The sequence below is a fragment of the Dermacentor silvarum genome, chromosome 8 (genome assembly GCF_013339745.2).
Source record: "Dermacentor silvarum isolate Dsil-2018 chromosome 8, BIME_Dsil_1.4, whole genome shotgun sequence".
Lineage (NCBI taxonomy): Eukaryota > Metazoa > Arthropoda > Arachnida > Ixodida > Ixodidae > Dermacentor > Dermacentor silvarum.
Genome location: NC_051161.1, coordinates 70,544,973 through 70,570,232, shown reverse-complemented (window position 1 = coordinate 70,570,232; position 25,260 = coordinate 70,544,973). Strand labels below are relative to the sequence as shown.

Genomic DNA, 25,260 nt, shown 5'->3' with positions numbered 1-25,260 from the left:
CAAGACCATGGTCATGCAGACTGCATTTCCGGTATTCTTTCATTTCTTTTAGAGTCTGAAGAGAAACACAGGTGGACATTTTTGCAAGAAATCATCAGCTAGTTCACCACTTCTATGAGAGTCAATTTGCTTTCTCAAGTTCAAACTTCGAATGAACTGCTCTGTTATATTTTGTGAAAACCTTCATCAAGCTTCCCTTTAACCATCAGCATCAGTTTAATGAGACTCAATTGCAACGCCAGCTATAATGACACAGCTTTTTGCTATGCTTGCTACTCTTTTTATTCTTGTTAAATAACTTCTGGGAAAAAGTTTCCAGTTATGTCCCTTGCCGATATTGAAACGCTCCTATATATAGGGAACAAGTACATATGCCACGCTTGCTTTAATTCTAGCTATAAAAATTAATGGAATATTTGATAGAGAGCTTCCCATTCGATAACTTGGCTCTGCCAGCACGTCAACATAGGTTTTTCCAAAATTTGCCACCAAAATGAAGTTTGGTGGGCCACCGAAAATCAAACGTTGAGACAAAGGTTCGTTGCGCAGGATACGATGTGGCGTGACATTCACGGGGTGCCATGCACACCTCAGCGGCATTAAGATCAGCCCTGACCGCGACCGCTGCCGTATATGAGAGATGCTAACGCATATATTTTGCCTCTGCCGAACATAAGGACTGCAGTGGCAGACCTTAGCCATTTCTCAGGCAAACATGGATACCAGGCCATTATCACATGACCTTATTTTGGGTCCTCAACCCCACCAGGGATGTACCACAATGACGTTAAGGCATATGTAGCATTTTGTTTACACAACACAGAATAAAGCCCCATGTGGCTCTGGCTATCCAGTGGATTGATAAATACAGGAGATCCAAGACAATGTTGAAATGTAAATGACGCGAAGTTTGAGTTAGCGGTGTTCAGCCGCAGCGAATGATACGAGTACAGCCTCGTCGCCTGTAACTGTTAGCTGTCAGCGTCACCAGGACGAAGGTAATGTGTCATGCTTCTCGAGCGAAGAATGTTGTTTAGGGGTGTATGCGCAGAAACGTATGACACATATCTAAATACATTTAAGACTTGGTACTCCTCACGTCGCAGTGGTACATGTATTCTGGGAGATTCGCTAAGGACGGGCCAAGTGGCAGATATACACAGACTCAAGTTGTCTGCTAGGCCAGAAAGCAGTCAGCATACACCTACTGAACCAAGTCTTCTATATATATCTACAAGTATATCCAGCGTGGAATCTACGATGAATGCCGATCCGTAGGGAAAGAGCAAAGAAAGCGTCGCTTTAAATATCAACTCCCATGTAGGTATGCTCGGGCACATGAGTCGCTTGCAAGGAGGCAGAAGGTTAGTGTATACTGATAGATATGTAGCCGAGAGTATCTCCACGACTGCTTTTTGCGTCTCGTCGCACAGTGAAAGAATAAGTTAGCCCTTGACGCACAAGGCGTCATCTACCTCGCCAGAAGTATTTGGGGCTCTCTAGATAGACAGCAAGATACATTGCACACAGCGAGTTGAAGAACAGCTGACTATATATTCTGACTTGTTTGTATGTTAGTTGCTGCTCGCTATCGTATGCGCTCGCAAAGACGCTGATCATAGCTTCATTTTTTTTGGGCATCGAGTTCAATTTCAGTCGATCCCTAGTTTCATTGGTGTAACTGTGAACTGTGGCAACCGACAGACTGGTGGTTGATGCTTACTCCTCGAATGCTATGACACATCTGAAATTAGTCCAATTTAATGCCAAATTGATCTACGTGAGAAGCGTAGGACATGTCAGCAGATATGGGGTTCAACGGACACACGAAAAAAAAAGAAACAAAAAACATATTGCTTTACTGAGGAGCACATACTCCTACGGTTTTCTGTGCACACAAAACTTTACCGCATGTTGATACTTTTACTACTGGACGTGGCCTACACACCTCGCCCACTTACTTGTACGAGGTGAGAAAGAAGACAGCCTCCAAGTCCAAACAAAATAACTACAAGGAACAAAAATACTTGTTCCTTGGTTGTACCCTGCTAAATAGAAATGTGCGCCAACCGTGTAGTAGCTTGCGCCGGTGGTACATACTTTTGAACCCCTGTGATAAGCATGCCCGTCCTTACGTGACATGCACCGAGGAAGTTGTCAACAAAATTGCTTTATCATGCGGCCATTGCTCTATCGGTCAAACGGGCAGCTGTGGCAATGATAGAATATGGGAACATGGAAGCTCGCTTAAGGGTGTGCTTTGCAGCCACATGTCCAGCCACGTGCGCGAGTGTAAACGCTTTCTAAACTTTTGCGAATGCATTATCTTGAAAAGATATCTAGAACAAAGAACGCGCTAGATTTTTAAAGCGTTTGCTATCTACAACTATGGTGATACATGCGTCAGTGAACCCTCTTGCATCTCTACTCCGGAAAGAGTGGCCTTATCTATATTGTGAATTACAAACGTGTCATGCCCCTGTGCGCTTGGTAATCTAAGTACACGAATAAACAATATGGCTGCTATACAGTGCTCGTACATATTGTATCCCTCGTCGCGTTCTTAAGCGCTGTTCCTTCACAATAAAAATGGGCTTTGAGAACCCTACGTGATGTCTTTGTAGGTAGCCCGCTAATCCATTTGGTATAATTTGTAGATAGTTATACACTCGAGGTATATTGAGTGGTTGATGCCGAGACGCCTTTGAAGAATGATGCTTGTGTTTACAATTATAATGCTGTTTTTATTGCGGACTGGACATAAACTTTTCCAACCTAACCCGTGTCCATAAACGTCGCTTCTCCTGTTTTCTTTCTCTCTCTCTTCCTCTAATTTTGCGGCCTTGTTTGCAAATGCGTTAGTTTGCGGACTTAGCATGTTTCTGTGTTTGTGGTACGTGTGCATGTGTGTATGGGGAGATGTTAAACTTCTTAACTGTGTGTTAGGATCGGCTGCTCTTTTGCAGCCTAGATGCCCATTTGTAGGCAGTTATTATGAAACAATGGCAATAGCACTAGCCGCAAGAATTGAAATATGCTGCTGTGCTGACCACTAGCATACCTGCCCCTGATATTCTTGTCATCGTCAGGCATCTTTCCTACTTCATCTCTCCATCGTTTCCTCTTTATTTTCCCAATTCAGATTAACAGGCTAAACGGCACAAGCCCGGGCCGACCTTTCTGCCTTTTTATAAATCAATTCTAGTACTACTACTACTTCACTTTCAAGATGTGTCATCTGTAATTGGGTTTTTCTTGCGTAACAATGAATGATTAGACTATGCTTGAATTGGTAACATGTACATGGCTCAATACTTGTGCGTCTCAGTGCATGGTTGCTTGCGAAAGTAAGAAGAACACTAATAGTGTCCGACTTATGACTCACTTTTCAAAAGCAATTAACTTTCGCGCACTCGCTCCTATTATCATCGAGTGCAGCAGTTAAATAATCGCTAATAACTTCGAGTCTGGTGTTCTGGTTTGTGACAACCTATCATTTATGAACAAGCTTAAAATAACAGGAGGAACGTCCTCCGAGGAGAGCCGAGTAAGAAACAGAAATAGCACTCTTACGAAGGTGCGGCACCAGCTGAAATGTGGCCAGTGTTACCGGCAGATCCAGCTCCTGCTGTTGCGGAGCGGACCGTATTCAAGTTGGCATTGCCGTGTGTTGTGGGATAGACGCCGTAGGCTCCACTGTAGCCACCATGGTAATTGTTGCCAGGTGCAATATAGTATCCTCCCTGTGGATAGCCATAGACATTGCCATAGCCATTGCCATTGCCATAGCCATAGCCGTTGCCATTGCCATAGCCATAGACATTGCCATAGCCATAGCTAGGAGTAGCAGAATAATATCCGCTCTCGTATGGAGAACCAAAACCTCCATCGTATCCAGCGTATCCACCGTATCCGCCATATGGATAACCTCCGAAACTGGCGCCCCATCCAGGGAGTCCTGCCAGAAACAATAAAAAAGGAGAAAAAATTAGAGCAATTGCGTGCACATTTGGGGCCTAAAATATTTATTGGAAGAGCAAAATGTAACTAAAATTCTGACTCGAAACATCTTTTGTGTGCTCAAAAGGAACCTTTACGTTGAGCAGAGCGAAATTTCACACCTTCAATAGGCGAGAATTACGTTTCATTTTGTTTGATATATACACAGAAACAATGTTAGTTGTACGTACACAGAAACAAGTTCCGTTTCGCTTGAATACCTGTGGGCTTATGACAGATTACAGAAGAACTAAACGATATTGCCACCATCGATATTTCCACCGTAAAGTGAGCTTGGCGATAATGTCGACTAAAGCGACAGTAGGCTGCATGCGACGCAGCGTGAAAGTTGGACCTCGGGCATTGGAAAGGTGTGGTGAAATGTACAGATTGCGTAAAGCATATACATTTTTTTATTATACGTTATTTACGTTACGTACAAAATGTTTTTAAACACTTTTATGCGTCCGGAAAGAAACATCCGATGTAAAAGTGTGGTACAAACTACTGATTAAGTCTTGTGGTCTCCCTACTTTGTTTCATTTCAGGGGTCTATTAGCCCTAAATGACTCTTTGTACAAGCATGTGCGAGCGGAAAATGAGTCAGTGCAGATCCTCATTCAATACGGCGGTAGGGATGATTGGGGTATAGCGCGGTGAACATATTAGATGGCAATAATGGCTAGCTTTCTTGTCGCGCATTGAGGAAGTAGTAAGAGTTGCCTGCCTATAGGGCGAGTAATACAGCATTTACTTTCGCACGATGAAGCGAACAAGCTGAGTGGATTTTCCCCAATTTGTTTCAGCGATCCACCGTTATGGCAGTAAGCACGAGCGGATTATAGCCGAGGTCAATGAGGTGAAGTCTGGTTCGCGTGCAATGTGATGCATGCAAAAAGCTCCGTTACTGAATTCAAATAAAAGGAATCATCTTGCTCAATCGTTTGCTCTCGTATGTTGATCTACGCTGTACCGTTATTCACGAGCTGCGCGATGCAGCACGATAAAAAGCTGTGAGCGTTGACAGGTCGGTGGTGTGTCATGAGAACGCTCCTAACGATGACGCTAGCCAATCTTCAGCTGACGCTAGCTGGATCAGCCGGTGTTGTCCATGCGGTTAGCTCATTTTCATATACTACAGAGTGGTTGTCGTATCCACGGCAACGACCCGATTAAAGCCCGTGGAAATAGGCTGCAGCAAGCTGCCAACCCGTGATACACTAACTTTTGCGAGCACATCGTAGGCTTTTGCGCATGCGTGAAAAGTTCATGGCAATGTCTGCTGAAGTTATTGTCAATGGGTGAAATAAGGGAGAATAGAAAGTCTTCATACTTGGGCTGGCCAAAATGTTTTCTTTCATTAAGATGTCGAAATCCTTAGATCAAACAATTTCCAGTTGTTTGAAGCATTGACAATCTCGTTCGCACATGCATCTCTATTCTCCCTCCACGCGTCATTAAAGCAGAGTTAGAACAATCTTAAACCTAATTGCACAGAATCAGAAAGCAAAGCACCATCTAAGCAATTAGCTCCACTTTTCAGCGGTCGCGCTTATACGCGTGTTGTCTCTTGTGTTTAACAGACGACATTGAAAAGCAAAAGAAGTCAAATTTCTCGATGGTGTGGTGCGTTTCTAGTTATAAAACATATAAAGTGATGCCTTCTTTGCATCTTCTCCCCACTTTTCGGGTGCTGGTTGCTGCTGTCTTACTAATTGTACAATTTGGCCCACTGGTTATGCGCGACTCGCTATGTGTCGTGTGCTGGCTGCTGAGTGCTATCCTGCACGATGGCCGTCCCGGGTATTGAGCGGACAAGCATCGCATATAGCACAACGCGAGGCCGCCGGAGGTTGCAGATCTGTAACATAAACCGACGGTATCTCGGGCGCAAACACACTTTTGTCGTCACGTCGTTGCCACCATTCTTCCTTCGTCGTTCGGGTATAATGCAGACCAGATGTCGGATATGGTCTGTCGTGGCCATTCATTCGCCATAATTTATTCGGGGTCATTTTTTGTCGTCTTTAGTTCGTCACAAGCCGCTTTTGTCACTTTGTCGTCGCCACGCCATTATTGTTCTGTTGTCTTAATTCACGTGGCCGTGCAGTCGCCATCCCCGTCTTAATCGTGCAGTTGTCGGGATGCGGCCAATTACCATTCTGTTCTCATAAATTACTTTTGACACGCACGTAAATTATCAAAATTACTAAATTAGTTTGTCGGTATGGAAACTTGGGGCACCGTGGAAACGTGACACCTACTGCACCACCCGGCCAAAATAGTTCCCTCACGCCGGCATACGTGAGACAACGGAGAAAGGTAAAATGCAGCAGGGTTAACATAGACTCCAATATCGAGGGAGGGCACGTAGTATTGAAGACCAAGTCCGCCTGGCCTTCACTGCCGCGAGGAGGCGCGCACTACGGAGGTTTCCTGGCAGGCTCTGAAGACAGCGCAAACGCAATTGGAATGGAAATGCTCAGGTGTGTTGCACTGTTTATTAGTTCAGTGGATTTTCCGAGGTCAATTAAACAGTCCACGAACTGCTTAACGTGGGGCACGGAAAAATAGCCTTTTTGAAGGTAAAAATTATTGTCACGGAACATACTATATTGTATCTCTTAAAACTGGAAAACACTCATTTATTTTAGGTTGTGAAAGCCTGCAGTACCAAAACACTACCGACCTAAGCAACGCAGTTAAAGTAAACAAAATCTTACGTGAGAAGCTTTTGCTTCAAGTACTGATAAATTTGCACATTATAGTATTTTTTTACAATTGCAAGTACCGCGCGCAACTTACTATTGGCTGCTTTCGTCTGGCCTATTTTGTAGCCTCTTTGGAGGGTCCCCTTCAAGCTCTCTTTAATAGACTTACTACTAACAGCTGGCTCTTCGCCCGTAGAGTGCTACTGTGATTGTATTAAAGTGGCGTCTGTGATCGTTAAACAGTTCGTGGTTGCTCGCGTGAGTCTCATGTGTTCTCAATATCCTGCTGACTCGAGTGAAATTTGTTGCTTCTATTCATGCAGGAATAAAATGTCAAAATAGATATGGTACACGGTGAAGGATACCTTGTCTTACTATGTTTTCTATAATGAAGTGCTCGCAAAATTTACGCTAACCGTCTTCTTTTTACTGCAGTATATGCTTACATTTCCTATTTTTCGTTTCAGAATAGTTATGTTCATAATTCAACTACAATATACCTACCTCAGATAGGTATTTCCAACCCCATTTTTTAATAATTCATGGGAACAGTCCTTATGTATTGATCATTTTGTTTAGGGGAACGAAGGTAACGAAAATGAAAAGAGCCATGTAAATAGTGGCGGTCAGGGATGCCAGAAAGTACCATCATGCGTGCTATCAATCACAGAAAAGTCAGTGCGCTGCGTCACTGTTGTGCAAAAATTCGCACTTAGCACTTTATTTAACTGCGTGTAGTACAGGCGTGATCTATTTCCGAAAGGAACGATGCAAAAGAACCTGCATCCAATTTTGCAGCAATGTATCTAGGGCTTGAGAGCCTATAGTCACAAAAATATTCTTATGCTAATTGGAGTCAGTTCTGATGCTGGAGAAGATTATTGGTGAAGGGGGCCGGTCAATGGCAGAGATCACTTACTAAGAAAAACAATTGTAAATTCCAACCCAGAAGCGTATAACTAATGTTTCACAAAGGCGCTGTACAATGTTGATTAACATTGCGAAAAAAATATCAAAAACCGGTCTTACCGTAGCCGAAGCCGCTTACTCCCAAGCCAGCAGTTCCACCAACACTTAAGCCCGCATTTCCTCCAATAGAGAGAGTGCGCCCAGCGTATCCATGAGGGCCGATGTTATCGACGCCGGCGCGCAGCTCAGCGTTTGCTCGGCCTCTAACATTTGCGTCAGCTCCCAGGCGACCTGGCCTTCGCGCACTCGTCAAGGCGGCTGCAGAGAAAACACATATAATGTAACCGTGAGGTTACCTGTAAATGATATTAAGGGAAAAATATACACGAGAATAAATTGCGAGGCTGCTCTTAAGAACAGCTAATTCGAAAGACTCATAGTGCAATAAGGCAGAAGAAGCGATACTCTGTAACACTGACAGTAGAATCACACACGGTGGACAAACATAGGGCGACTTTTTTTTGTTGCAGTTAGTGTTAGCTCCAGCGGTTTACGAAGTGCCCGTTTAGTAAGCAGCTAACCATCCAAGAAAACGTCCATTTGCAATAGATACAAAACATCAGTTATGTTGACAATGATGGCGCTAGTGACACTGACTGTACGTCGTTGTCATTTCTTTCTCGTCTTGTCTTTGGTGGGCTTTCTTTCTTGAGTTTAAGACATCACAGGCAGCAAAACATAAATTGCAAACTTTGCTTGCGTGTCGACAGCTTCAGTATTGCCATTGGCTTTCAGTGATTTATTTTTATCCTTTCGGATCTCACTTCATTACTTCGCTGACACAGTTGCAGATTGCGCTAAAGGTGCCACTGGACTCCCGCTATGCAATTCAGCACAATGTCCTTTTTTTTTCAAACGAAACTTGTATTTTATGCGTTGATGGTTGCTCGAAAAATGTCCAGAATACAAAATGTACGAAACGCCTTTGAATTTCTGCTTACTTTAGAAAGTGAATCAGAGTCATGTCGATATGTTACGTTGCATTTGTTCGATGCGGGTGCCGTGCATGCCTGCATGCAGCTACGCTTTATGGTGGCCTAGTATGGTATGGTCTAACTAAAATGTGAACTAGTTGAGAGCAAACATTATTACTCATAGATGAAGACTTGAAAGGGGGTTAAGCTGGTTTCGCGATAATAGAATTTGATTTGGCGTTTCATCCGAAGTGTTTAAGACTGCGCTTAGAACAGGACAATCTTCCCGAACTAAATAGCTTACGCCTTTCAAAGAATCAGAAACGCTGCTTGCATATGGCGTTACGGTAGGGCTACTCATTGAAAATGTGCTATATAGAGGGGGCGACGAAATTGGGAGTAACACAGAAAACGATGGGAAAGTGTAGCGTTGCACAATAACTCCTCGCAGAAAGTTCTAACAATAGATGGGATTGACATGCTTGCTTGACGCCGCATCCGAGCAAACTTCAGCTTAGGAGCAGGAAAAGCGCCCAGGCAGTTAGCTACCTGGCGTCTCATTACATTGACGTAGTCAGGAGTAATTAGGAGCGCTGCAAGTGGTGTATCAAGTCTCGCACCTCCATGGTACGCAACACGAAGTCGATAGACAACAATCGGAGTTTCCCAGCGCCCAAGGAAAAAAAATTAGATAGCTTTGCGGCGAACCTGCGCCTTAATATAAAGGGCTTCTACTCAAATGATGCAACAAGGCTTAAAACAGTATGCTTAGGGGGACAAGCGGAGTGGGAGTCAAAGGTTAAATATAGAATTTCTTCCAAGGAAAAGTTGCCCTCATCGACATCAGAGCCAGGCTTACTAAGTCGGTTCAATGATTTAATAGAAGATCTACGTTGCTAAAAAGGCAGAGTAAAACCAAAGGCGATCTTATTGGCTAAAAGAAAACAGCTCAGTCTGGGAGGTGGTAGCAGAATACTATCGACAAAAATATCACCACCAAAAGAGATGGGCACTTTCACCGAGCGCGCGAAAAAGGGACAGGAACTACTGCAAGTCTTGGGTGTAGGATTAAAGACTCGTACTTTGTTGCAGATCATCATTTTCAGGAAATATTTCGCTGGGAAAAAGAATGAGAAAGATGTGCGGGACTTGCAGTTTGTTTCCTGTGGCCACATTCATTAGCATTGCTTTCTAAGCAATTTTTACCGCTAGTAGCAAGATGCCACATGTCGAATTGAAACGGAGCAGTAGGAATTGAATCTTTACAACTTCTCCACCTGATACCACAGCTAAAGTTAATCTAACCTAACCTATCCTCAAGTGGCAGACATCTTGCGTTTGACTTGCAGGCGACCACATGCTACCCTTTCTCACAATTCTTCACTCATGCTATCTAAAAGCCTAGAAACTTTGATGAGGCGAGAGAAGTTGATACAGTTCTAGATACAGTTTCGCTTGCCATGTCGTAAGCTGAGAGCACATTAGTTGGATTATGACCGGCTAAAAAAAAAAAAAAAAAAAAAAAAAAGCATCGATCAACACGAAACAGCCTCTTCTTCGAAGGAACGTTTTTATAGTGTGTGCACTGAAAAAAAATAAAAACAAAATACATACCAGTGCTGTTTATATTGGTTACTTAACTTACCCGCCGAAAGAAGGCAAACGACGATGAACGCTTTCATTTTGCGGCTGTGTTCGGGAAGCTGTACTCTGTAAACGTTTGATCTCCGACAGTAGATTATCGCGGTTGGAGGCTCAAGCTCACTTTTATCGCGATAAAATTTCGAAAGCGAACCATTCTTTCTCGTTTCATTAATATACTGTTTCTTTTTCTTGTCAACTACGGCAGCAGGTTGATCGAACAGTTGGACTCTTACGCAGTAAGAAGCAAGGCAAGCACTACTCTGTTCAGCGTTGCCTTATTGGCTAGCTAAAGATAAATAAATAAAAATACAGCAAGCATCGACAGAAATGGTATTTGTCTTGCCCAAGGAAAGCGCAGAAGAGAGAAAAAAAAGAACAAACACCGGACTCTTTCTTTTGCGATTTCCTCACTAGCTCCATATGTGAGCACAATATTTAGTTTCATTGTAACTGACACATAATTTCACAATGAAGAAGGTTTTCCGTTTTTTAGGAATCAAATGTTTCATTTTTTTAATGCAAGATAAAGTTATTGTATGTGCTGTATAGCGAAAGAATGCACTGTGCCGCTTACGCCGGGCCTGATTTAAGTCGGTGGTGTTGTCTCCTCACCTTATCGAAAATTTTTTTACTGCAATTTTTTTCCGAGGACAATAGTTGCATCCGTGCAACATGTACCTCTGTGAACGAAGCCGTGTCATATTTTTTGGTGTCAGTGAAATTTAAGTTGAAGCGTGTTTCCTTTCTTTTTTGTCTTTCTTAGCGATGTTAGTGATGGCGAGAAACTAAACGTTAATAAGACATCTAAAGTTGTCTATAAGATATAGTTACCATAATATATTGTGCTTGCAGATAAAATAGTGTTTAAATTTCGCCTTACCCGCATGCATATTTTAACAAAGGAGAACTATCGTGTACATTGTTGGGCCATTACCGAAACTATAGCTGTTTCCTTTGTTACATTTCACTAGCGAGTTTGCGGGAGAGTTAAGCAGTAAGTAGTTTTTAAGACCTCAAATACTTGATAAAGGTCAGTGACTATGTTACTGAAAAAAAAAACAGTATTAAAAAAAAGCTGTTCCATAATATTTTTTTCATTCATGGGACACCTTGTTTTGTTTAGTTTGGCTTTGTTTCTGCGGACGCTTAGCACCGGACGCTAAATGAAAGGTCAGTACCGACTGCTTTAATGGTAGTTCCATCGCATGGCAAGAAGCGGTTCGTGCGACGTCTACACTATTGTATATTTACCATTCACTAAACGCATAGAATTCCACATATACAAGTCCCTATTAGAGCACTGCACGGGCCGTTGTTATCGGCTCAGGCCCAGCCCGTGCCCGGTGATTGTAAATGTTTACCCGCCCGAGCGTGACACAAAGCGAGACCCGGGCCCGGCCCAAGCCGGACAAAAATTTCACTTACCCGACCCGGCCCAGCCCGATCACAAATCAGGCCCGACGGAGGCCCCAACGGAGGCCGTCGAGAGCAAGGTGTTTGAAATAGCAACAACCGATGTTTTTTTTGGCGCATGATTCGCTAACAAATACTTTAACTTTCAGTAGTTTATTTTACAAAGCGCCGTCATCGTGGAAACAGATGACCAAACATACAGGTAGGTACAAGGAGCGTTTATTCAGCTGCGACATATGGTACTTTTTCTGCAAGTACAGTGGTGGGAATCAAGGTTGCTTTGGAGCAGATTTTGTATCAGGCAAAATGATTTGTAGAACCTATCCCCACTTTAATAGCAGGTTGTCTCGTGGTGTTCACTCAGCTCCAGTTTGCTCTGCTGCAATTGTCCATGAGTACTCATAGCTGGAATGTCCGTGAAATGTTTGTTCAGCTTTGACAGAGCAGAACGAGTGGCAGAATAGATTGCCTGCCTTCCTCGAGCATGTCAGTTGCTTCTTTAAATGGTGCCAAAAAATCAGTTCTTTCCTTTATAGTACTTTTGCTAACTTCGTCCATTAGCGAGCTTCCTCTGGAATCCAGGAGGACTTCTACCTCCTCGTACTGCGTGTACACAGAATTCAGCGTGGCGATTTTTGAATTCCACCTAGTACTCACTTCTTGATTTATACCGGGGGTTAGCTGGCTAGCCAGCCCGCTCTGCTTCAGGAAGGTGAAGACGGCCTTCACATTTTGCAACTGCCCACGCACGTGTGGTAGATGCCCATTCAAGAAATCATTCAAAGATGTGGCGGAGGATGGTGTTGAGCACGTGTGCGGCGCAGCTGATGCTCCTGTACGGTCGAAGTGCATTGATGAAGTTTGCTCCTAACGGGTGACGTTTGCTCAGGGGGAAAAATCATTCTTAAATAATAGCAAACTTTTTAGTTCCCGGTCGTCGTTCAGGTAGTGAGCAGCGGCTGTGATGTACGCCGTTTTCTTATAATCGTCAGTCCTAAACGGCCTTCCTTCATCGCTACCTTGGTCACTGGCCTCAGTGTTTCTCGTAAATCACCGGCCACTTCAGCTGCCTTGCGGGACATAGTCGTGGGGTGCGCAAGTGATTCTACGGCGGATACAGTTTCGTACCGCGCACCGGCAGCGACAAGCTCCTCGGCAAACTTCAAAAATCCCTCATCTCGAATGACATCGAAGGGCCTCATATCTTTCGCGCACCATCCGACACACGCTGTCGCCAAGCTATTTTTTTAGGCTGACAAGAACCATTGGCTTCTTTTAAGAAAAGAAGGAAGTTAGCACAGCAGATCATCCCGTTAATTTACACTTGTGCCTATGCAGGTGAGACGTTCCGGTCTTACTGGCGTCAAAGCTTAGAAAAGAATTGCACTTCTTGCATTGCACTCGTCCTGCTGCAGATGGTGTGTTGTAGTCAAGAACCCAAAGCAACTTTTTCCAAACGTTACTCTTTTGGGAGTGCTTTGACACAAGCTTCAGTTGCCCAGAACCAATTTACTCCTTCAAGCATATATTCATCGTCCTCTGCATACATGTAAAATTATCAGGTGCTCTTACGATTAGCAAACTAGCAAGTTGATTATTTTTAAAAAAGAATTGAAGATATATATGATTATTATCTATGCATAAAAAATCAGCAAAACATTATTTGACAATTGCATTTCTATGGGGTACCTGTTATGCTCATATCGAAAATGCGTCTTTAGAACTTCTCCGGCTGCGCTCGAGCCATCTTAGGGTAAGCTTATGCTGGGATGGGCCTATGCAAGCCGGAGTGATACGCTGCTGCCTCACACGGACACGATCAGCCTTTGTTGCCCTCAGCACCGGATAGTTGTATCATTCAATACAGTAGCAAATACTTCCGCGAGCTTCTACGGAATACCAAGCTGTCTTGGGGAGACAGCGCTCTAAACAGTCATATGAGCTAAAACTGAGCTGCTATTAGGTGCCAACGGCGCTATGCACAATCGCTTTCTTTGTCCACTTAATTTCTGTAAAGCGAAGCCCCTGCCGCATCCCGAGAGAAAACTCGAAACGCATAAAAAAACACGACGGCAGTTGCGATGCCAACCACCTTTCCAGAACCAGGCAGATGGAGTTGGTGAAGCAACGCCGTGAGGAGGCAAGGCGAATGGAAGAAAGTGCATGGGCGGCGCAGCGAAGTGTTCCAAAAATGAACCAAATGATACTAATTGTTACGACTATACAATTTTACATTAAAAAATAAAACGTCTGATCGCGTAAAAATGCAACTTTTTCCATAAAACTAGCGGCTCCTCTGCCATATGCAGTTAAAAAAAGGGTAATTTTTATAAACAGTGGTACGACAGTTGTAATTCAATGTTTTCTTTTGCAGATTTATATAGAAGCTCCGTGTGTAGGGTGGTTGAAATGTGAAAGAATCATGAAAATTACCTTAGTGAGAATAACATAATGGAAGCTGTTGTTCTGCGAAGCGGCAGCGGTACCCACTTTAACGTAGATTTTTTGTTTGTTGTGCTAAAATGCTGGTCATATATTCATTTGTTAGGACGTATCGTCGGGTCACCGGTTTTACCGTTACCAGTTCCGTTTTATTTTTTCGCTGTAGAGACTCACCATACGGTGCATTTATGTCCTGCAACAAACCTAACACATGACTTCTAAAGAAGTTACTGAGTTTTTATAGAAAAGGACGAGGTATTCCAAAGAAAGAAACCCAAGTTTTTACATGCTTTTGTTACTGCGTAGTCAGTGTGCTGATGCTACGATAAAAAACAAAAATGAAGACCCGCCGATTTCCTCTTAGAGAATCTCATTGAGGAAGTCTTCTTTAACTAACCTGAAAAATTCTATGTTTTACACGTATTTGATAAGGTGTGTAAGATTTGGCTTCAGAAAAGCTTTGCCCGGCCTGTATACATGTCATTTGAATAGAATTCAAGTACTAATTTGTATACTAACTCTCGCCTAGGCAGCGCCATTTTTGTTAATGCTTTGCGGTCTTCGTTGAAAATAAGACCTTTTAGGCTACAAGAGTTGTCAAATAATTACAAAAATTACCATAAAAGCGTTATTCGGCATAACTATTCAATAGCGAATGTAATCGCCTATGCGGATGTGACACGTCTGCATTTGGGCACACGTGCGCAGATATCCACGCACCTATTCTTCCACGAAAGATGCTGTAATCATATACGGTTCATGCAGTCACGTGCATGCGGACCTAGCACGCAGCTCTCCTGACGTACGTTTTCCATGACAAAAACAAAGTTATGATCGTGGAACAGTGGTTTTCCATCTCATGCTCCTCTGTATATACCTTCTTACGTTTAATTTCAGCCTCTGAAGCCACGTGCGTTTGAGGCCAAGTTCGGACTATGGTAGCGAGCGTGTTAACTTGCGGTTGAGGTGACGTCATTGTGTGGCAGAGTTTTGACTATTGAACCGGTGCGCACCTGCCTACAAGGTATCTCTGCACTGAGCTGAAGAATCTTAGCAACAGGTGCGCCGTGAATGCAAGCCATTGTTCGGACCTAGTAAGATCGCGCGACTGGCCGAGTCTCTTACGTCATGTGGCAGAACTCGCTAAGTGGCGTCAAGACTCGCGCTGTATTATTGCCATAGGACGTGGGCTCCCGCTGGAAAACACTACAACAGTGCACGCACGTGTTTTCTGCACCTGTTCTCGCAAAAGCCCACAAAAAACACATTGTGTGGCTTTTGATAAAGTACGCTCATTGTGCGGCTTTTTCCAAACAGTGGAAAGTTCTTGGGAGGCGCAAATTAACTGGTGTCCTTGCCATGCACATCTTGGGCTGACCTGTGCAGAAGTTAGGAATTATCCGGCGATTCCAGTCGTGCATATTTTTTCAAAAAATGCGGAGCGTGTAATGAACAGCAAACTTGGTAAAACTACCAATAGAAGTTTATTATGACGGAACAGCAGCTTGGTTTTCAAAGCGGGAATTAAGTAGAAAAAACGATGGCGTGTATTAAGATTATAGTAACATTTAAAGCAAAGTTTACAGTGCTGTCATATTGCCAGACTCCTGCAAAGCCTTCGATTCGATTTTGACTTATTATTAAACTTGATACGTATGGCATTCGAGGCAGCGCTCAATTCAACTAAATAAAGAGAATCTAGGCAATCGTTTGCACAGTTGTGTAGGGATCGGTACTGCATCCACTTGCTATTGGTACAAATTAATGATACTGTATACCAATGACATTGTACATCAATTTCACATCCTTTTTCACGGCGCCGACTTCATTAATGCGATGCTGAAGGGCAAATTCGTGAATTGGTATCCTTCTCCCACTTGCAGATAACATCGTTAAGTCGACGTTCTGAATAAAAGTTTTTCTACCTCCTCAAGATGTCAGTAAAGCCTAATATTCATAGTTGAAAATAAGTTTTTGACAATGATTTAACATGGATGTTCTAAGCTAGGTGGATTGAATGAGTGGCCTGTTGTAAGCTCTGGTCAGTTTATTTGGAGCAGCACTTAAATCGAGAAAGGAATGTGACTCACTTGGGAACTTATTTGTCAAAGGAATGACCTTGCTATAATGAGCTAACTTTTCTGGCCATCCCTGGCCCTTGCGCGTTAAAGCCCCAATAATCGAATCAAATAAAAAGAAAAAGACACTTCTGCTTTCCTAGATGCTTTAGGCGCCAACTGCGTTATGCAATGATACTTTATTTGTTATATACTGCATCTTAATTTCGGATACGACAGCTACAGGTTACGATGAACAAGTATGCATTCCACAATGGAGGTTGGCTTCATCATTGACAACTTAGGTTAGTGGAATCAAAGACTATATTTCTGCTCGGTCCGTTTTTGTGTACTTAATAGGAGTTTGACGCTATTCATAATTAGCCATAACAAAGAAGATGCAACTGCATTTCTGGCTTGATATAGTCGCCCAGAGCACTTCTATGATAGGAAGCATTTGTCTGGAAAAGGCTCAGAAACATATACATATGTAATCGCGGAATTATTGCGTACAGAAATTACTTAAAGGTCATTCAGAATTATTTGAACTGCCATTTTCTTGCAGCAGCTTATCAATGAAAAGTTGTAAATGTTCTGATGGTAATAGTAGATCGCATTGACTTCATTTTGTGTTTATTTTATTAAATATGTAACACCTGTATATCAATGCTCCACTGTATTGTTTTTATTACAGTTGAATAATAGGAACTGTTTTTAGTCACATTGTACTCGATGTGACCATTTAATGTCCGAAGGACACCATAATAATAAAACTCTCAAGTTTTCTTCTTTCGGGTAAACGTTACTGAAATGTTTTCCCGCGCTGTTAGATGATATCTGTAATGCATGGGAACGACATCTGCTTAAGCTACATTCACCTTCAATCTGAAATTTCTGGCAGAAATCTCGTATTGAGCATACTGAATGATGGCGAACTACTCTAATGTTTTCTTAGAATGACCATTATTTCTTTTCAAATAAATTTTGACTGCACGACACAAGGTATGCATAGTAGTTCGTACCAACTTTCCTAGTTGCATTTGTTCGAATAGCTCTAAAGGCAGAAAAGCTTACCCAGTTCTGTCGCTGTCTTCAGGCTCAAAGCGACGTTACTTACAGGTAATTTAAATGCCAAAACATCCTTGCTCATCAGTGCGGAGTCCGCAGAAAATACCCGTCGCCTCACCCACAACTTAGCGGGGAAGAGGCCGCCGATTGGCGTAAAATAAAGACCGGGGTATTCCCCCATCTAAAACTGCTAAATGCCATGTATCCCACCCGCTATAGGGCCACATGCCCTTGGTGCGGTGGCATACCTACCGTAATACACATAACCTGGGAGTGCACTAAGCACCCTCAGAGGCCAAATACCAGTAACACAATGGAGCAGAGGGAGGTACAGCTCGCCCTCTCCGACCTGGCAAAACAGAAGTTCTTAATTATAGCCAGGTCAGGCAGGCGGCAGAGGCCAGTGGGCCCTGAACGGAGAGGCTCCGAGCATCCCTCCTTAAAATCTTTTCCAGTCAAATAAAGTTTCTATTATTATTATTCTTACACCGTATTCGTATGAATGACACCATGGTCACATTCTGTGAGGAAGTTCCTTGACTTGAGAAATGTAAAATTTCTGCTGTAGGGATGAGATTATTTAAAAGCGCACGCACTGCTTCTTGTATAAGCATTTAGAAGCATTAGAAATTTGCAGAGGATGTTAATCCTCTAAAATCCAATAAACAATAGCTACTGGTACATCAGATGTCTGAAAAGAAAAAAAAATGTCACAGTTTCGCCCTAAGGGCGAAGCAATGAATGCGATAGCAACACAGCAATGCCATACGAAGTAAGGTGAGCGGCTTTGGTAGCAATATGAATTGTAGTAAACATGAGCTGATTAAGTAAGCAGGTGTGCGGCGCCGTAAGTAGACCGACATGTAGAGAAGATGACCTCGATGACCACGAGAAGGCGCCTGTGAAACGGTGGTGTTCATGAGAAGCGCTTCCCGTGGGCAGCGCGTGCGAAGGGACACACCTGTAGCGCTGCACTGCCGATCCGGGCAGCATTGCATGTGTAGCGTGCGTTGGAAAATGTGGCCCGACTATTACTAACTGAATGAACAAGCGTGGTGTGAGCGCGCACAAACAAACATGAATAGATCACACTGAATGACTGCAGACAACGACCGTCAAAACTCTGGCAGCAAGCGGATACGCCGCAGCGGCGAAGGTACGTGTAGTCTATATCGCTTCAACGGAAACTGAGCGGCGAATGCACGGCGCATAAAGGTCAGAGCCGTGTGGAGATAAGCGACGGTGCGAGCGAGCGACGAGCGCGGTTGCTGGCAGAGTGGAAGTGCGCCCCCCCCCCCCCCCCCCCAGCTCCCTACGGCGCTGGCTTCCCGCTTCCTTGCTTGCGCGTGGGAGATTGAGTGCGTTCGCTCTCCGTGATAGCGCGCGTCCCCGCACGCTTCCGCTCGGGCATACGGCGCGCGGCGAAGATTTTATCTATAGGGAACCTGACGGCGACGGCGACGACGACGACGACGGCAACGCCGACGGCAGAAATCCGGTTGAAGTGTCCATATAATTGCTATCGCAATAAAAGAAAATAGTTTAATCTTTTATGGAGTGCATGTATCTTCGATGATTCACCTTGTGGCTCTCAACGGATTAGAAATAAGACATCGACAAGATTAAGAGAGCTTCGGCGTAACGTAAGGTGAAGTTATTACAGGCCTAAAAACCACTATGGGCGACATAAAATAGAAAATTTACTCTTTTATTTATTGTGCTATCATTACGAAGTATGGTCGGAAATTGACCCATTAGGCTCCCGACAAATCTTGAAGATTTCATATAAGAAGCGGAAACACTAGGATTGTCTCAAACAAGATATAAATGTTTGTTTATTTTCTGAAATATTAATGTACCCTAGGTCTGAATATAGAAATCAGTGACTATGTGGCTGTCTGCGACTGTCATATACTAGCCACGGTGGTGGTGGTGATGAAAGTTTATTTCCGAAAAGTGTCCTGAAGGTCACCCGACTGTTCGTCAAGGTGTAGAGGGCACCTCCCACGTCGGGCTAGTGGCTGTAATGTTCTGCGGCTGATGATGAGCTCGGCCATTTCACTTCTTGCTTTGGCGGTCGTATTGCGAGAGAAGCGAAATACAGAACCTTTTATGCGCTTAGATGTAGGTGCGCACTGAAGGCACGGTAAAGATAATGCGGTGCTCAAAATGAATTTGGAACCCTCCACTACGGCGTCTTTCTTTACCCCGGTATTGCTTTGGGACATCAACACAAGTGAATCGGTCAGTCAGTTGCATACAGATCTGCAAACACTGATATTTGTGAACATGTTTTATTTGCGCATTTCCGCCGTCAGTGTCTACGTTGCCGTGATGTTCCGTAAAAGTTCAAGCGTGATAACATCATGGCCGCACGCCGTATGCTGTATGTGAGAGTGAAAGAGTGCGAGGGTGAGCCGACGATGGTGACTCGATGTCGCGCGCGCAAGGGTGGAAGGCGGGGAGTAGGCGCAGCATATTCCATAACACGCAAGGCACCGGGGGGGGGGGGGGGGGGGGGGCAGGGTGAGGGTGAGTTCTACTCTGGCGGCTGCTGCTTATGGCCCGCCCGAGCGCTGCTGTGTATGCATGCGTATGAGTGCTACTGCGTGCTACTGCGTTAATGTAAACGCATGGTATCAATACGTGTACGTTTACCAGGAATCCTTACCCAGATTTTAGTAAGACGAATCTTGCTTTCTGTGCTCCGGCTGATTGGAAGGAATCAGATGAGTCGCTGCTGCTGCTTACACGCGGAGAGATCAAAACTAATCAGGAACCTTTGTTGTCCGTGGTGATCACTAAAGGCCGGATCTTTAGGCATTAAAAAAGCGCGTTTTAGGCGCCAAAAATAGGCAGGCGAAACAACGTTTTAGGCCTCCAACGCCGTAAATATAGGCGCAATAAATCCTTACATAAATGCAAATTATTTCAAACGAAGACGTGCGCGACCTGTATCTACGACAATAAAACAAGAAATGTTATTGTTTATGATGGCACAAAGGCGCCAACAGTATAGCATAGCCTTGCAATTGTCCCATAAAACTGCTGGACTAATGACGATCAATTCGCTTAATTCTACAAGCACACTGCTGATATTCATGTTGAACGGCCACTGTACTCGAGCGTCGCATATAGTGAAACAGGCATGAAAAAGAATACTTGAAAGTTGGGAATACTGATTAAAAAAACGCTATTTTATGTCTGCCTGACGCAATAAATTAAGGCACAACCAAGCAGATAAATAATAAATGCAAGAGAGACTACGATTTATTAAGAAATTAACATGTTGTTACTTTTGGGCCGTTAGGCACAATTCTGGCAATTTTCTCATATACAATGACATTATCCGAATTGTACAGGCAGAACGTCCCAACACTGCCAAATACACTTCCGCCCATTTGAAGTGCACATATTTGAAGAAATCTGTTTAGAGGGCACGCGGAACGTAGTATAAGAATCACTGTGTAGATTGTGGAAACAATAGCAAACTACCACCATCTCCAGATTTGTGGATTCAAAATTGTACCTCTTGTCACTGAGAATGATCTTGTACGCTGAGAAGGAATGCTTGACGGCGGTGAACACTTTAAAAAGTAAACTACAAACAAAACAAAAGACGCTTGCGCATCACAGTTTTCCCCCTTCTTTTCCTCTTCACTCTCGTTTCCTCTGACGGCTCTCCGCGGTTTCGCATTCGCCAACCGCTCGCGCTATGTCAGCGCGGCGGCGTATGCTGGCCGGCGCCTCCCATTTCACTGCTGCTAGCGGTTTTTTTCCAGGAGTTGGTTGAACTAGAGTACTAGGTTAAACCCCATAGAGTTCCGAACAGTCAATGTTGCCCGGTAACATGCATAACGGTCTCTAACTGCACTCGAAAGCTAAACTTGAGGGTAAATAGTGTTCATATAGGCGCCGATAGTGAAAATAGGCATTTATAGGCATTTATAGGCATTTAGGCACAAACGCCAATATAGACATTTATAGGCACTATAAAAGCACTATAAAAGCCCTTCTTAACCTCTAATTCATGCTCATATATCAAAGTGGGGCGATAGGAGCGCAAGGAACAAAAAAGGCATTTGCCTAAAATCCGTTCTTTAGTGATCACTGTAATCAGAGTTGTCTTGAACGTCGCCATGACTTCCGTGGAGGTTTAAACCATTCGAACAGTCTTGTGGAATGCCAATAGCATCGTCGCTGATGCCGCCCCTTGACGGCTTGTGGCAACACCACCCGTACTGGAAACACGGGATGTAGCGTCGTCATCATTTCCTTCCGCGTTGTAACGACTGTCCGAACCAGGCAAGTCGTTATCAGGGTAGGAGGAGTTTCTGTCTGAATCTTTCTGCGAGGAGACATCAATCTCGGATCCATAGTAAAAACTGACGCCCGGTGAGTAGCTTGAGCTAGCATCTTGGATGCCTGCGCCAGATTGCCGGATTGACGCCCAGAAATAGTTCCGCTTTCCGTGCTGCGGAAGCCATCGGAACCTCGTAAGGTTGCAAAAAGAATAGTAGTTCTGTAGCAAGCTGCACTGGGGGATCCACCTGTGTAGACAGTTAAGCCAACTGCTGCACTGCCTCGGAAGAAGGAGCTGTTGCCACCGACCCTTTCGGAATGTTCGCTCAGGCTATTAGTTGCGAAAACCCTTGCTGGTCTAGCTTTTTCGCCGATGTCAGAATTTCTTGCGATGACGGCTTCAACTCCAGTCATTTTGTAGCAGGTAGAACTTCGTGACAAGCCGTAAGGAATGGAGGCTGCCGAGTCTGGTTCACTTAGCGGTCCTGGCGCGCCAACGGGAAAGTTAGAAGACTCCGTTCTGGAGACTGCGTAGCCGCACGCACTGCCGCTTCCAGGCTTTAACCTCTCAGCACCAGCAGCGAAGCGTTCACAGACTTCTGGTGTTGCTGCTAAGCCAGGCGGCGGGTTTAAGGGGCCTGACACTTCACTGATTTGGAACCAACGTCTGCTAATGAGCCAATGGTAAATTATGGGGTTTTACGTGCCAAAACCAATTCTGATTATGAGGCACGCCGTAGTGGGGGACTCCGGAAATTTGGACCACCTGGGGTTCTTTAACGTGCACCTAAATCTAAGTACACGGGTGTTTTCGCATTTCGCCCCCATCGAAATGCGGCCGCCGTGGCCGGGATTCGATCCCGCGACCTCGTGCTCAGCAGCCCAACACCATAGCCACTGAGCAACCACGGCGGGTAAATGAGCCAATGGTGTCCCCAAGACCGCTAGTGCCGTCATTTCTGATCATGTCATTGGGGCTATATAATCCCATGCCTCTATCAATGCTACTTGGAAAGCTACTACTGAAAGTTCCCTCCAAGCCGCTTATCCTGCTTGGTTCCGGTCACCGTGGTTCCGGTGTACCGCCAGCACCGGCACTTTCCAATCTGGTGGTGCCGATGATGGGGTTGTGTCCGAGCGAGCCGCCACCATTATAAAGGGTGCCCGTTTTTAATGTACCAAGTGGCCGAGCACAGACCAGCGACGATGTAAAGGGAAAGTGTCCATGAATTAAATTCTGAGAGTGGAGTCGTCATGACATTTGTTCTTGCCTCTCATATTCGTAATTTTTAACATTTCTGAATCGTACGTTATTGGGGGTGAGTGAATATTCCAAATTTTGAATGCGAATCAAATACTACACTAACCAAATATATTGCCGCAACCGAATCGTAGTCTGGCTATTTTCTCCATCTGCGAAACAATGTATCGCAGCCTATGTGGAGTGAACAACTACAAAAGATTTCGGAGCAACGCAGAAACAAAATTAGTAATGGAAGCTTTATTTTGAGTTTTGTGGTGTATGCCTACATGACAATAGCTGGTTTTTGCTTGTAGGGTGACATTTATTGTTTTTGGCAGTCTAGTCACGTAAAAATGTGATATTTTACGCTACAAACCGCGATGCTTTGCATCCAACCGGCCAGTATACATGTGCACACAAGTCTCCTAGCACCCTTTTTTGCCAACGTGTTGTGATCTTTTTGATGCGACAGCATCAAATGACCCATTGAGCGAAAAAGCTGGCGTCTGTAGAAGCGAAACGGCACCTGAATTCCCATTGGCTGCGACGCCACGACAGGTGCGCGCCTCGAGGGAGCAGGTACGGCTATGCGACGCGCGGGGCGAGACGAGATGCCGTCGGCGAGGCAGTCGCGTTACGCGCGCGCGTCGGTGCCGCCGTCTCGCTCTTCAAAGCCGGCGCTCTGTCAGTATCTCTCTCTTTGAGCCCCACTGGGCCTAGCTGCTGAGCGCGCCTGCCACCCTTAGCGGCCGATGCAGCTTCCTCGGTCTCTCGTCGCGCACGACGTCGGTGGCATGCGGCGTCCTTGATTTCCCAGCAGTATCGTCCAAATGATTCTCGTCTACAGCCAACACGCTAACGTAGAAATTGTACTAAAGAAATAACCCTTGCCAATTGAATCGCGAAACTCGATAACATACCCCGCAGTATAACTCGAAAACATTACTCGCAGAGCAAAACTCGAAGGACCACTGAGCGGCGTTCAATTGGACATTGATGTCTTCGCATTTACAACTCATAAGAAGTGCTTAGGTGTCCGCGGATTTTTTTGGCAGCCATTTATTTAGCGTGTTGCAATGGAAGTCATACCGCTGGCATATCTTGTTGAAAATCTGGTTTTCAACCAGTGTCTAAAGTGGTTGAGAGGCTATTTGTGCTGTTTTTTAATGACAATTGTCATTAAAAATTGGTAATCTTATGTTTAAAACTGATCGTTTGTGCCTGATAGTTAGCTGCCTTTGTTACACTAGTCAGTACAGGAGTGTTACATAATTATGCCGAAATAAATATTGTTGCTGTAAAGCTATGCCGCTATGCTGGACGATTCCGTATTCGATACTTAAAGATCGCGTTCGATTCATACTAAAAAAGTTGATGCTGGCTGATTTCTACACTTTGGCGTTCATACTGGTTACTCTTACAAATTGTTTTATGGTCAGATGTAGATCATGCGACTAGACATGGAGTGATGTAGTTGCCACATGTATAATTGTCGACCCTATTTATATTCTAAATGTTTAAGTGAGTTGCACTTAAAACAATTCTCGTTTATATATTATAGTAACCAAAATAATTTATTCACTTGATAGTTTTTGCATTCGCCTAGGGAATCACATTTCCTGGGGTGAATAACTACCTGCACTGAATATAGAACTTTAGGCTTGCAATCTGCAACGTGTCGTTCCACCATTGTCGTGGTTGTTGAAATAGACACGTCATTCTTCAAGTAGTGTTACTTCGTAAGGCTTTAATTGGTGCTGCGGTGCCACCAACAGTACTATAGCATTAGTGCTAGTTTGCAAGGAGATTGCGTTTGGTGAATAGTGACGCATACCAAAGATATCGAATAGAGAATATTACATGACTTAAGACAAGGCTAGCTATCAGCTTTCTGAAGGGTCGAATACGCACGCGGAGCATCAGAAAGACACCATGTGACGAAGGCTACTAGGTTGAAATTCTACACAAGCTGCCCTTTTTTGTGCTCTTATGTGGCAAAACTAGCTTGTTGAAATCGTGCAATTAAACAGAATTTTCTGGTAAAGAAGATTTTACTTCCGCGGTAGACAGTTAGCCCAAAATTTGTAAGCCAGTTTGTCTTGTAGCGAAAGTAGCGATGACATGAATACAAAGTGTCCCTTTCCGTAAGCAGCGAGTCATTTGTTGCCCATCGTCATAACGATGATACATTTCCAAAATGCTTCTTGAACCCCATCACTTTAATGTAGTTTCAAACGCATGGTAAACGCCATAATCAAGTAGGGTTTCAAGACGTGTCTGCGCCATCGAAATATAAGAGGTTCAGCATAGAAAAATTTAATCATCAATATAGAACAGAGCAAACAATTATTAGAAAAGGTGATAGCGATGGGAAAGCACCAGACAGATACACGATGTAAGGATCTTAGTTTTTTCAGACGTATAAGTTGCACTAAAGATTCGCTTACTAATTAAATTAACAAGCACGGTGTCATGAACAGATCTCGCCAGAAGACCAC

At 44.1% G+C, this 25,260-nt stretch overlaps 1 protein-coding gene across 1 annotated transcript; it reads right to left on the bottom strand.

The window, feature by feature from the left end:
* Positions 1 to 3,569: 3,569 nt before the first annotated feature.
* On the bottom strand, positions 3,570 to 10,356 carry LOC125947663 (prisilkin-39-like). The gene is made up of 3 exons (XM_049672874.1): positions 10,239 to 10,356; positions 7,740 to 7,937; positions 3,570 to 3,958 (listed from the first exon to the last, which is right to left on the bottom strand). Exons 1-3 carry the CDS (start codon positions 10,273 to 10,275, stop codon positions 3,570 to 3,572), a joined length of 624 nt encoding a protein of 207 aa, XP_049528831.1. The 5' UTR covers positions 10,276 to 10,356.
* Between the last annotated feature and the right edge of the window lie 14,904 nt (positions 10,357 to 25,260).

Excerpts from the sequence above, each read along its gene's own strand:
- LOC125947663 (XM_049672874.1), bottom strand. The coding sequence starts at position 10,275 with ATGAAAGCGTTCATCGTCGTTTGCCTTCTTTCGGCGG. Across the intron at positions 7,938-10,238 it reads CGTTTGCCTTCTTTCGGCGG|CCGCCTTGACGAGTGCGCGA; the intron begins GTAAGTTAAGTA and ends TTTTCTCTGCAG. Across the intron at positions 3,959-7,739 it reads AGTAAGCGGCTTCGGCTACG|GACTCCCTGGATGGGGCGCC; the intron begins GTAAGACCGGTT and ends TGTTTCTGGCAG.